Raw genomic sequence first — 13,835 nt, 5'->3', positions numbered from 1 at the left:
GTCTTCTGTGTTCTAGCGTTTCTGCGCTCTTCCTTTCCTTCTGTGGTTTGCATACAATTCTGAAAACCTTTTCTTCCATTATCCAAAGTAGCAGAGAAAAGGGGACCAACTTTGATTTTTAAAACGGTTTTGAAGTGCTTATCTTTGGGGGAAAAGGTGCCCCAAAGACAAAAATGAAAACAATTTAGTCTTCACCGACTCCTCACCTCTCTATCCTGAACCTGCCTTAATTCATGGAGGTGAAAAGAATTATCAGCTAGGTTGGCCTTTTCTTTCTCAGGCACAACGTTGCAGAGAGAAAGGGGTGTGTGTATGTGTGTGTGTCTCTGGCACGTTGAAAGGCTTCAGGAAAGGGAGCACAGCTCTCCCCCAAGGAAGCCTCAGCTCGAAGATGGGAGGGGACCCAGGGTCGCCTTCCTTGGTCTGAGCCCAGTGCCGGAGCCGCTCCCTTTGCCCCCGCGGCGAGCTCTGCGCCCTGGAGCCGTGCCAGGACTCCAGACAGCGCCTGGCAGGTCGGAGGGTGGGGGGCCTGGGTGTTCTCTTCGCAGAAGACGCCCATTTGGAGGGAAAACTCCCTTTATTTTCCTGGGACGCCGTAGCCCCCACCTCCCCGGCCCCCTATCATTTTTACGCTGATCGCACTCATGGTGATGAACTTGCAGCTCAGCTTCCTGCCTCCTGCTTGACCCGGGAGCACCAGCAGGCTGCCGGCCTCGCCCTCAGCTCCCGCCTCCTCTCGCAACCCCGCGGCCTCGGGGCGCCGGCGGGGGTTCCTGCGGCCTGGGCTGCAGCAGGGGCGCGCGGGGGCGCGGGGTCCCGCCGGGGAGCGCGCACGGAGCGGCGCCTCGGCCGCCCCGCTTCCTGGAGCTGTGCTCCTTTGACCCCAGTGGCAGTCCCTGTCACTGCACCGCTCGCGCTCCCTCCGGCTCGCCGCGCCCTCGCTCCCTCTCCTCGCCCCCTCGCTCGCTCTCTGCCCAGATCGAGGCTCTCCCGTCTTTTCTCCCCCGCCTCCCTCTCGCGCCGCGCCCCCGGCCCCCCGCCCCGGCCCGCCGCGGGACCTCCAGGGTCGAAGGTTCTGGCCCGCCCGCGCCCCCTCCGCCCCCGCGCCCCTGCCGCCGGCTCGGGCCGCTCGGCGATGGATCGCCTGCTCGCCGGGCGCTGAAGGCATCCCCGGACCGGAGCGCAGCCCGGAAAGGTAATCCGCCCGGGAAGGGAGGCGCGGGGCGGGGGAGGGGGAGCGGCCGGGCGCCCGGTGCCGCGCGCGGAGGAGGGGAGAGAGGCGCACACAAAGCGCAGCCGGAGAGGTGCCCGGCCGAGGCGCGTGCGGGCGCGGGGCTGCGGACCGCGGCTGCCCCGGCCCCGGCGTTGGCGCGGGCGGGCGCTCCCCGGGCAGTTCGGGACCCGAGCGGGGCTCGTTTTCCGCCCCGGGCGAGGGCGATTCCTCTTTCGGAGCCGTCTCCCGGCTCCCCATCGCGCCCCTCTGCCCTTCCCCCTTCCCCGCCCTCGGCCCCGACCTCGCGGGTCCCACCTCCCGCCCCCTCCTCCGCCGGGTGTCGCGGGGGCAGCGGCCGAGCGGGCGGCGGGGCCGGGGGTGGGGACGCGGGCGCGGCGAGCTGCCGCCGCGGGTCCGGGCTCCACGCCCCGGCCGCCGGCCTAGGCCCGGTGCATTGTGTCGGCCGAGCGCGGTGCGGGCCGGGGAGGCGCCGTCAGCTTTGTGCTCCGGCCGTGCCCGCCGCCGGCCCCGCGCCCGTCCCCGCGGCCCACGCGCGCAGCCTGCCCCGAGCCGGCCACCCGCGGGCGGGCACGGCGGAAAAAGTAGCCGTGCGGCCGATGGCTCCTCGGGAGAGGCGGGAGTTTCTTCGCTATTTACACGTAACACGGAGACCTTCGGAGGGCCGTGGAATTCCGGGGTTTTGCGGCCTAGGAGGTGAAGGGGGCATTTTTCTGGAGCTTGGGGAGGAGGCTAGGATCCACCAGCAAGGAAAGAAATTAAGGATGCCCCCGTGGGGTGGATTTGTAGCACATTTACCTTCCCCCTCCCTCCGCACACGCCAGATGAAGTGCAAATGCGGGTCATGGAAAATGTGTAATTGATTTGAGATGCTGCAAACACACACACAGGTCAGGGTGGGAAAAAACAAACAAAACTTTAAGTGAAAGGAGAGCTATCCAAGGAGGGGGGATCCGCGGCCTCCACCCCTGCCGCCGCTCCAGGGACGCAGCCGGCGGCTCGGGGACAGCGGGCAGGCGGCGGGGCTCCTCTCCGGGGTTCGGGGACCCAGCGCCCGGGGCCGACGTCGGGGCGTGGGGCAAGGATGCTCCGGCGCGGAGGGCGCTGTCAGAGCGCCGGCCGCCGGTGGTCATCGAGCAGGCGGGGGCCGGGCAGAGGGAGAGAAAGACGGACAGCAGCGCCAGCAGCGGCGACGACGGCGGTGACCGCGGGGGCTGAGCGGGTCAGGCGAGCTGCTGCTGGGGGAAGGAGGGGAGCGGAGCCGGGGTCAGGGCGCGGGAGGGTGTATGTGTGTGAATGTGTGTCTGTGTACTTGCTGATGCTGCCCCCCCACAAGTGCCCACCCTAGATTTAAAACAAACAAACCAATCCCAAGTAGAGGGCTCCGCGCCCCCCGCCCCACCGTATATAGACTCCACGCGGTGCCAGCGGCGCGGGAGAGGAGTCCTGCCCCAGCCCTGGGCGAGGATGCGCCGGCCGGGTGTCCGCAGTGCTGGAGACGAGTGCAGGTGTAAGTGCGGCGGCGCTCCGGGCACACGCACGTGCCCTCGTGCGTCCCTCCAAAACCCGGGCGGAGCGGCCGCCGGGAGGTGTGGGCATCCCTCCGGGATGCAGGGATGAGTGACCGGAGGTGGGCATGACGGAGGAGGGGCGTGGGTTGAGAAAGCGCCGGATCTGCGCGGCGGAGGGAGCAGAGCGCGAAATTCGGCGGCGTCGGAGCAGGCGAGCTCCCGAGTCCGGCCCGGCGGGCGGGCGGCGTCTCGGGGCGAGCGCAGGCGGCGAGCATCCTTGTTGGAGGAGGAGAGCTCGGCTCCTGGCTGCTGGGCTGTGCCGTGCGGTGCTCGGGTAGAGAGGTCGTGAGCTGTTGCTTTGAAACTTTTGGTCAATTGGACTTGTGGTGTGTCGGAGGTGGAGACAGTTATTTAATTCCTCAGCTTTTCATCCTTTCGTTGCCAGCCGACTTTAAAAGGTTTTCCAACTAGATTCCTGAAAAAGAACAGTGCAAGTCACACAGCTTAAGGGACAGGAGATGTGGTTGCTGTCTAGGAAATGCAAAATGTGCTCACATGGTTGTTTTTTTTTTTTAAGAGAAAATCAAACTAGCACCAGCATGAATGTCTGGCAATGTCAGTCCCTTTTAGGTTTTTCTTTAGGATTCCTGGCATTTACTACTGGGTTCCTTTGTTTTGCGGAGCAAATGTGTTGAAGTATAAAAGGAAAATTTTAAAAAAGGATGTTGGTCTCTTTAAATATTTCTATTTAGAAAGTAGTGTAACTGTGGCGAGGATGCCCTGCTCCAGAATCTGGTCGTTTGGAAGGTGTTACAGCCTAAAGATGTGAGCAGGTGAGGCAGCTTCTTCATGGTTTTAGGCAGTGGACCATTCCGTCTTGTTTCAAGCTTTTTCCAGATTCCTTGGGATAGGGGAGGGGAGCATTGCCGCTGTCTCTGAGAGTTTACCCCCCCCCCAAATCTTTCCTTGTGTTGGTGTTTAACATTCTTAGGTTATGTTCATTTTGTGATGTGAGTGGGAGTGAACACAGCATTTTAAAAAAATAAGCCTTTTCTTGAGTTGTCTGTGAAGGATCCTGTGAAAGTTTTGAAGCTCTCTGCCTCAGTCTGACATTTTCTTCAAAGGACTGCAGATTAAAGAAGATAGACGCTGCAGGTGCACTGTTTCGATAAAACATTTGAAAGAGAACATGGCAAGGATGAATTCCAATGAGGTGCCAGCCACCCACTTAGCCCTTCAGACTTCTAGGGGCCTGGGCTTGCTGAGGAAAAGATGTTCTGTTTGTCTTGCTGGGGCGAAGGTGCGAAGAGGCACTCACGTCCACTGGATAGAAGAGGCAGTCCTGCCTTGACTGAGGGATGAAGTGGGCCTTTTAGGATGCCCGTCCGTCTCCTTCTGGCTTCACATGGGAGGGTCTAAAACAACCGCTTTAAGTCGCTGCAAAGAGATTTACGTAGTAGGTACGTGTATTTCATTTCTAGGCCGTTTTGCTTAGTTTAATTAGTGAGCTGGCTCCAGAAACATTTAAACTCTTCCTGGCACCGGGTGCAGAGATTGTTCCTGAGAGGTCACAGTGGTCTAGACATGAATTTTTTTTCCTTTGCTTGTTAATGTTCTGCCTTTCACACAATAGACAGTGATGGCAGGAACATAAGAATTGCCGTGTAATTTTTGCACCCCTCTCTAATTTATGCAAACACTAAGTTCTCAAAGTCTGAACATGTGTATTTTTTCCCTCTGTGCTTTGATGGCTAACATTCTTTTTAATGACAGTCATTTCTATAACAGGAAGATGTTTTCATTTGTATTTACTTTTCAGCCTGGCGCAATTATGCAGTTTTGCGCTTCACTCGTGTCTCGGTACTTTGTGTCTCAAAAGAGAATTACAGTACTTAGAACAGGACTGCAATTTGAAGCAGGTGTTGTGTTTTACTGTTATGCAAAATAACAGTAAAATATAATTGTGGGGGAAATTAAGGAAACAGCTGCAAACTTGGTATGAAAACTGCTACATTATGATTTGTAAGCGGTTCTTATAGATATCTTACATCAGAGGCGCTGGGAAAGATTTTAATTTAGTTAATCCTACTGGCCTGGTTGTCTGTCAACTAGTGCTTAAGGGACTCATACCTCCCACGAAGTCAGGAAGAAGAAAGAGAACCCAGAGTGACACTTTGTGTAAAACGCCGGAGCCCAGGGACTCATGTCCCGGCAGTGCCCTTGTGCAGTGGAACACAGGCAGGTGGGTGTTACCTGGCTTGCTTTGCTCCTAGGAAGCTATGAAGAAGCAATGATTTGCGTAGAACACTGTGGAATTTCTTAGCCCAGCTAGCATATGGAGGAGTACACAAGCCCCAGGTTGTAAAATAATAAAATAAATGGCCTATGGCAGGCCATCTGCCTTTGCTTGATATTTAAGGTGTTTCATGCCAAATTTAAATCTAATCTTATTATTCTAAATATTTTTATTTGAGATAGCAGCTAAGATTCCTGGAGCCTAATGGTGCACAGGGCGAAGTATTCTGTGTGTGGAGCCCTGAAGGGAGAGCGAGGGTGACCCCCAGGGTTACCGGGGGAGTGTTCCCGGCCTCTCTCCAGGCTCTGATCAGTTGCAACAGTTTCGATGCCAGGATTTGCCTTCCTCAGTCTCTCCACACCTGCTATGAAATTATACACCCTCATTTCTGAACCCAGGGCAGCAAAAAATGTATTGACATTTATAAAAAGAATCAAAACTAATGGAAAATTTTAAAAAGTATGAAGCCAACTACTGAGCATTATGCCACACCAAGGAGGATGGGGGTGGTGGACATATTGCCTCCTTCACCGCTCCCTCAGGCTCAGAGAGGGGCGGCGATGCGTGCATCCAAAGAGGTAGTCCAAGCCTGGGGGTGTTTGATTTTCCCCCAGTGACTGGAGTGTTTAAAGAAATCATGTCCCATTTAGCAAGAAGGATTTGCTTTTCCATAAAGTTCTCTCGGTTGGAGTGGAATGTGTTTGTACGCCAGGCATTGAGGACCTGTGTATTTTGGGAGCTGCTTGTGAAAGAAAAAATTACATGTAATGCGTGTATACGTTATATGTGTCTTGTAGTTGCACACGGTGTCTCTTAGGAGCACAGCATTTTAAATTTACATTTGTCATTGTATTCCATGGCTGTGTTAATAAGCCTTGAGATTTCAGATTATTATATGACACCAACTTTGTACACACCAAACATTCCAATTAGCAGAGAAGGTTTGGAAGACTCTGCACTTGGAGCACAAGCCATTTATAGTTAGACACCATGGCAACTGTGGCTATGCCCCTTCCGTAATTCATGTTAAGTGCCATAATTATAATTAAAGAGGAAGTCTTAGTTTGCACGCCATTGAATTGACTTGCTAGCGGCCAGCAGGGTCACATGGTATCGTGTGTCCCCTCGGAAGGCCACTCAGGGTGAGAGTTGGGAGAGGTTCTATCCACGAGGCGACAGCACATATTAAGTTTTTTCCTGAACCCATTTCATGTCCAAGTGTCACATTTGACTTCTCTGAGAGCACCCTCTTGTTCTTTGTTCTCATTTGATGATTTTTTTTTCAGAAACGCACAGCAGTATTGACGAGTAGATCCTTGGGGGCGGAGGTTGGCTGAGACGCACCATGCCCGCTTCCCTCCTTTGCTCCGGAGAGTTGTGAGTCGCTCAGGCCTACAGAGAGGAAGGATGGCACATGGGATCCCTTCTCAAGGCAAAGTTACCATCACGGTGGACGAGTACAGCTCCAACCCCACCCAGGCGTTCACGCATTACAACATCAACCAGAGCAGGTTCCAGCCGCCACATGTACATATGTAAGTATCGCTCGTGAACTTAAAAGATTAACGATCAAGAAAATAGAAGTAAGATAAGGAGCCAGTAATGAGTTCTGTCAGGGAGAGTGAAAGGTACATGATTCTCAAAACAGATGGGTGTATGTTCTTCCACATGCAGCTCAGAGAAGTCCCCACATCTGCGGAACATTGCAAATTTGCAGAGTTCTTTCAACCACAGTTTGACGTTAGATCTTCAGAGCTTCTGAGGGGCCGTGGTAGGATTCCCACATTTTGTGGATAACAACAGAGAGGTTAAGTATTTGCCTAATGTCACACAGTGAATTTTGGCAGTCTCCTGACCTCTAGTTCAGTTTGCTTTTCCATTGTATTGCTTGACTCCAGGATGAAATATTTCTTTAAAATGTCTGTACTTTTCCCCCTACACCTCACCCCACTACGCCTTTACATTCAGCTTGGAAATAGGCCTAATTGGGACTAATTGTCTAGCCACTGCTAAGTCCATTGTCTTGCCTGTTGCTCGTGGAACGTGGGCTGCATGCTGCGGGACACAAACAATGTAGGGAACAAAGGGTTAAGGGGCAGGGGAACAGTTGGTTCCAGGAGCTGTACTTTTCTCTCACTCCCTAATACTGTGGAAGCTGTGTTGCTCTTTAAACTGTTTAAGGAACAAAGTGTGGGAGACGCCCAGAGGCAGGGGTTCTGCGGGTGCGCACCAGCTTTTTTCTGCTGAGCTTTGCGCAGAGGGGCACGAGGTCTCCGTGTCCGCCGTTTATTCGAGGCCTGGTGCTCATTCTCCATTCCACGCCTCCAGGGTCTAACACCCGAGTTTCCTAGTAGGATTAAACCTCTTTGAAAACCATTGTATGGTCAGGGGAGAGAGGAGGCAGGACTCTGTTGACTGTCGCTGCCGTCCCTGGGCCCGTCGAACTCGGGGCATGTCTGAGTCACAAGCTCTTTTTTTAAGTAATTGTTTTATTTGGGCAATTAAAGAAATAGAAGGACCACCTCCCCCAGCACACACATAACCCCCCCCAAATTTGGAAACACTAACTAGACGAAAAGATCCTTCTCTTGACTGCCTGGGTATTAGCGTAAATAGCAGGATGTTACTTTGGAAGTATGTTCTGCACAGCCACTCAGCTACCTGTGGTGGAATTTCTGCAAAAACAAACAAGCAAGCAAAACGAAAGGAAAAAGGGAAAGAAATCTTTGCAAACAGTGTTAAACTATTTCTAAGAATTTTTAGACTTTCTCTAAATCACAATATATTCACAGTTACGAAGGATTGCTAACTCGATTTTAAGGAAAAGTTTTTAAGGTGAATAAGATTTTTCTTTGTTAAAAGGACTTTTCTGGACAATAACTCTGTGTTCATTTCAAATATTCCCTTTGTCCTTCTGCTTGTCATAATCTCTTTTTCTTGAAATAGTTGTAGAATTTGTGCAGGCTGGACTTAGGGTGCCTTTCTCTCTGTTTTGCTGGTGTGGTGTTTTGTGGTAAAGAATCGCAAAGAACTTTGTGGATTCTGTTTCCTTTCAGGCACGAGAAAGTTTATTTTGCCCCAGATTCCCAGGAAAACCACTGATAGGGAATCGCAGCTCAGTCTTCACGTGTCTGTGGCTGTGAGATTCCACTGGTGACCTGAGAGTACGCAGAGACGTTTTAAAATTGTGTCACCTCGAACTGATCTGCCTCAGTCTAGCCACGAAAAATTCAAAGGATCAGATTATACCTTTTTTGACAAAGAGGCTTGAAAAATGGGGTTTGCAGTGGCAGCCTGGACAGCTGCGCAGCCCCCTTGCCAGACGTCCCCCCCTGGGGTGGAGGGTGCTCCCGCGGTCCGGGTCCAGCTGGTCTGTTCACCTCCTTCACCCACTGAGGGCCTCCCGCTGGAACCCTTGGCTCCCCATCACCTGTGCACACCTGAGCTTTCCCGCCTTGGTGCGCTCATTGTTTCTCACCGCTGAGACGCTCACTTTGGTGCCCATCAGAGGCCTCAGAGCCAGGCCCCTCTAGGTCTGTGAAACCCCTTCTGTCCCCTCGTCCACACTGACTGTGCCCACCCCCCAACACGATTCCCTGCCACTTGGCGTTCACTTCAAACCACACCACCTCCATTATTCTCTCTCTCTCTCTGGAGGAAGTTTGGTCTTGAGCTATCATCTGTTGCCAATCCTCCTCTTTTTTTTTTTTTGCTTGAAGAAGATTGTCCCTGAGCTAACATCTGTGCCACTCTTCCTCTATTTTGTATGTAGGATGCTGCCACAGCATGGCTTGATGAGAGATATGCAGGTCTGCTCCCAGGATCTGAACCTGGGAACCCCTGGGCCTCCAAAGCGGAGTGCACAAACTTAACCGCTGTACCACTGGGCCGGCCCCCATCACTTGGTTCTTAAGGCAGAGGTTGAGCAGGTAACAGGCGCTCCGAAATATTGATTGATTGATTGAGCCATTGGTTTGATTGTGCCCTGAGATGGGAAATTGTGGTTGAGAGTTGGAGGTTTCTGCTGGAATTTTTCTGTCCTGTCCCGACGTCTGGGGCGTTTGTCTGAGGGTGCGTACGCGTCGTCAGGATGCTGGCCTGCCTTTTCCTGGGTTTCTTTTCTGTGCTTCCTGCCCTGGTGCAGTGACCGGCCTGCGCTAGGCGTTCAAGTGTCTTGGTTAGACATGATCGTGTTGTGTTTAAAAAAAAAGATTGCCCTTAGTCTAAATAGAAAGTTAAATTGACTGGAAAATACCCATAAAATATTTAGTCTGAAATTTCTTCAGTTTTTCTGAGATTTTCAGCATGTCGTGGCAGAGCTTTGCTCCTCTCCCTAAAGATATTTTGTCTTTTCCACTTGAATAGCTGCTCATTTATTTTGCATGGGATGCTTGAAACATCTGCTTTCCTTTTCCACTTAGGACTGAGGTCTGTGGAGGCCCGTGACGGGTCACCTGGCCCGAAGACACAGTCGTGGTCCCTCACATGACAGACACTGTTTGCTTTCTTACAGCCTAGTGGGGTTTTCTCACCCGAGTTAAGGAACAGCTCACATCCCATTAAATTCAGCCGGTCTCATCTCGGCTTCGAGACCCACCTTGGGCAAGCTCCCTGCCTTCTCCAGGCCTCAGTCTGCCCAACTGTAAACATTTGCACCAAATGAGAGTTCTGGCTTTGTTTTAGCTCTGAAGGTACTAAGATTAAGGTCACAATCAAGACAACGTTTATTTGCCAGGTGTTGCTGTGGGGGGAACGCAGACACGTGAGACCTAGTCCACATCTGCACGAAGCACGACATTGATTTCAGGGCTGGCGTTTCGCTTGGCTTTAAGAGGTTTGCAACCTTGTCTTGGTTTGGTTTCACCTGGGAGTTCCAAGGAGGCTGCCACGGAGCTTTCTAGAACCACTGGCTGCATGTCTGCCTGTGATGTAGGGAAGATTTCTTTTAAAGAAAGCAATCCTGTATGACCTTGGGAAAGAACGAAGGCTCAGCTGGAGTTATCAGGGCAGGATTGACCGGGAGTGGTGAGCCCCTCTTACCCATACTGATGCGGGATGGCTGGAAACCAGCAATCAGCAGGCTTCATTTTTCTCCAACCCCTTCATCTTTCCCAAGCAGAGTGTTGAGAACGTTGTTTAGTAATTTTAATGATGATGGGAGGAGGTGCTGAAGGAGCCAATAAGGTCTGATAACACCATAAAGACTTTGTGTGTTTTCAATTATCTGAAGCCTAATAAAATATTATAAGCGTCTCTCTTAGGGTGTTCGACCATCTCAGTTTTTGCACTGAAAGCCCCATGTTCTGGGAGAGCCTCAGTCCTGCGCTAACCCACATGGCCGGTCACCCCACTCAGGTGAATTCCTCACCTCTTGCTTTAAGGTTGGTGGCTGGGAAGCTCAGATCCGGTTTTATTTTCAGTTGTAGGCACCTTACTTGTCTGTGTCTTGGGTTGTCAGCACCGCTGGCACCTTCCTTAGCTCTGCTCTTTTATGCTTGGTTTTGGGTGGCGGCGTAGCGTAGTGGTCAGCATCTCCAGTGGAATCTGATCGTTGGATTTAAAACCTGGTTGCACCACTTACTAGCTGTGTAACCAACCATGGAGAAATGTACTGACTTCTCTGTGTTTCTTTTTCCATTTGTAAAATGTGGATTATAGAAGTAGTGCCTATCCTGAAAGGTGATTGTGAAGGTTAACACAGTATTACCTGTGAAGTTTGTAGAGGAGTGCTTGGTACAGAGTCTAGACTCAGTCAGCGTTTGCTGTTATCATAGTCTGTACTCAGGCGTTAGCTGTTATTGTAGTCTATACCCAATAAATGTTAGCTGTTATCGTAGTCTATACTCAATAAGCGTTTGCTGTTATCGTAGTCTGTACTCAATGTGTTAGTTATCATAGTCTATACCCCATAAGCGTTAGCTATCATAGTCTGTACCCAGTAAGTGTTAGCTGTTATCATTAGTGACTGTCTTATTGATTGTCCGTTTTTTATTCTAAGCTGTCTCAATCCATGTTGAAAATCAATGGCGTATAAGGAAATGAATAAATAAGAAAATCATCACTGGTCAGTTTTGTCCTGTCTTCCTCAAGGAGTCGTTACCAGCGTGCTTTTCTGGGTGGATTTTGGCCGTCAGGGCTGGCAGGTGTGCTGACTTCGTAGTGCTGGTCAAGGCCATAAACAGCCGAGGAGCGTCTCGCCCACCTCCAGTGACTCCATGGGAGGGACAGACCCAGGTGGGAGGAGTCCTCAGAGCTGAATGTTGCCGGGTTATTCACTGCGGGATCACAGTGGCTGTCCTCCACTTGGGCCGGTCTCAGGCCCTTCTTGCCCCATCAGTGTCCTAGGCTCCCCACCTCTGGCTGTGGTTAAAACAGAAGCATCACGTGTTAACCATAACTCACCAGGACTGACTGCAAAGGGCGCAGCTTGGGCTGGGGGATGAGGACAGCATTCTCATGGTAGCTGAGGACACGGTCTGTAATCAGAGGTCTCTGCGCAAATGCTGATCTCTCCAGTGACTGGCTTGATTGGGCAAAGATGGATGGGCCTCAGTGTTCCCATCTGTACAGTGGGCTTAATGACCCTTTAAGATGGTCATGAGCGTGAAAGAAGATAATGTATATGACATAGGGTGCCCGAAAGATAGCTCTTGATAAATAGGTGCTGTGGGAATGTTTACGGTCTCTGCCACTAGCTGGTGAGCGTGAGATGAGTGTTAACTCCTTGCTTTCTGAACTGCTTGGTTGTGTAAAGCCTGACAAGTCCGACTTGCGTTCTTGCTTGTTGTGCCGTGTAGCCGCTGGCAGTGTTTGCTTGGGCCTCGCTAATCAGACATGGCCGACGCTTTTAGGGTATCTGGGTGAATCATTCCGTGCCAAATTCTTAGAGGATTTTGTTTGTTTGATCTGAAGTTCATTCTCATGAGACAGGAAGTAAATGTTTATTTTGGACCTGTATTAGTTTTCCTTAGGTGCAAAAATAAAGTTACAGAAAAGTGTTATAGAACAGTGTCATTTGGTTAAAAAAATATATAAAATTGTATGGAGAGAGAAATACCAACGTTACTTGTGATTATTTGGTGAATACATTTGGGAATGAATTGGGGGGAGAGAGTGCTGGATAAAGACCTTTCAATTTTATACTTTCATGTAACTTTAGTTTTCTAGCAATTTTGTAATCCTTTTATGATAAAAACATTTTTTAAAGAATAGTAAAAATGTGGTTTGCCCACAAGTCCTGCTGCTTTGCCTGCAAGGTTTGCGTTAAAGGCTCACTCTGATGGAAATCTTCCACTTTCTTTGGGCCTGGCTTCCTTCGGTGGCACCTTCTTCTGTTTTATGTTATAATCAAGGAATAGACGGAAAGCTCTTCCCTGGTTTGGTGTAATTCGACTTGCCCCTGTGTGGGGGAAGATAAGCACAGAGCCAGGGTGCTGCCCGCTCCTTAGTCCTGTCCCTGTAGGGAAATCTTTAAAGAAGTGTTTTCAGATTCATGTTGGAAGCCAGCAGAGTGTCCAGGACCAGTCAGTGAGTACTCGCTGTACTAACCTGTCAGTGTTTCCGAGAACCTGGTTCTAGTCCTGTCTCGGCCTCTAATCAAGTCTGTGGTCCTTAGCAAGCTGGGCCTGTCTGAATTTCCGGTTCCTCACCAGCTGTGGCACTTGACGGCCTTTGGCATCACTCCTTCCCGCTCTGGCGGTCTAGGATTTCTCCTGCTTCTCATCTTTAGTCTATTTGAAATTAAGAACCCAAATCCGTCCTCCTTATTGATATTCTGGAGGGAAAGGACATGACAGTGACACCTGGGGATCTGGTGGAGGGAGAGGAGCAGGGCCCCTTAACCCTCCCACAGAGGAAGAGTCCTGTCAACAGATGGATGGATGTCCGGGGCTCTGTAAAATGGCGCTGTACTGACAAGGTAGAATTCGTCCTTTGCTACAGAGCCGGGCTGCATTAGCTGTTTGAAAAAACATTCTAAACATTTTTCTCTTGGTAAGCCACTTTCTCATTCTCATTACAAATTTATCACTGGCTTGCACATTAGCATGGCCATAATTTTTGTTAATGTTTTCAATCTGAAATTTGTTGTGGAGATGCTGAATGGCCCTTTTAGTTTGCACTCACATAGAAACACAGGGTATTTTTCTTTTCCTCTCTCATTTCTTTTTTAAAATAAGTTCTTTTTCCTATCCACTCCCTGAGGGCACCGATCTCGTGGTCCGTGACAGTTCGACTTCTTTGCTATTCTGTAGATTTCTTTGTTTGCGTTCAAGCATTAGGAAGGCAACCTAAAATTAGATGGGCTTTTTTTTGTCCATATGATGTGTTCTCTTAGAGCTCTAGCTGTGTGCACCTAACCTGGTAGTCTTGTTTGTTTGTTTGTTTTTCGGTTACTTGACTCTCTGGAGGGTAAAGAATTTTGAACAGATAAAGCAGATCCTGACTACTATTTTGTACCTGGATTTCAAATTCTGAAAAACTTACCTACATTTGTAGAGATAAAGATGCCGAGGGAAAGTGTGGCCGCCGTCAATGGATAGCCATATCCTGAAACTAAGAGACTGCCCTTCACCTGCCTTTACAGATTAAATGTATCTCCTGCTCTAAATACAGGGGTTTTTGTGTTTTTTGTTTTTAAAAAAACTTCTTTCATGGAGGTGGTTTGATAAAAATATGCAAAATGGCAAGCGAGCTAAACAGGAAGTAGTGTAAGAGGGAGTCTGTACTTGAGACGTATTTAATTTTAATTCTGAGATTTTAGAGCTTATGAAGATGTAGATTTTAAGATATAAAAACA

At 50.4% G+C, this 13,835-nt stretch overlaps 1 protein-coding gene across 5 annotated transcripts in view; it reads left to right on the top strand.

The window, feature by feature from the left end:
* Positions 1–728: 728 nt before the first annotated feature.
* The window catches only part of MPPED2 (metallophosphoesterase domain containing 2), a 170,265-nt gene continuing 157,158 nt past the window's right edge, over positions 729–13,835 (top strand). The window contains exons 1-2 of one of the 5 annotated variants that reach the window (XM_023646209.2): positions 729–1,195; positions 6,325–6,573. In XM_023646209.2, the coding sequence (XP_023501977.1) occupies positions 6,446–6,573 (128 nt within the window). In that variant the 5' untranslated portion in view covers positions 729–1,195; positions 6,325–6,445. Of the gene's footprint in view, positions 1,196–1,593; positions 1,928–2,428; positions 4,985–6,324; positions 6,574–13,835 lie in introns of those variants that run through there. The other 4 variants (XM_001918269.5, XM_014741846.3, XM_070273500.1 and 1 more) reach the window with 4 other exon arrangements.

Source organism: Equus caballus, chromosome 7 (genome assembly GCF_041296265.1).
Source record: "Equus caballus isolate H_3958 breed thoroughbred chromosome 7, TB-T2T, whole genome shotgun sequence".
Lineage (NCBI taxonomy): Eukaryota > Metazoa > Chordata > Mammalia > Perissodactyla > Equidae > Equus > Equus caballus.
The sequence above is the reverse complement of the archived record's forward strand: the minus strand, read 5'-3'. Positions and strand labels throughout refer to the sequence as shown.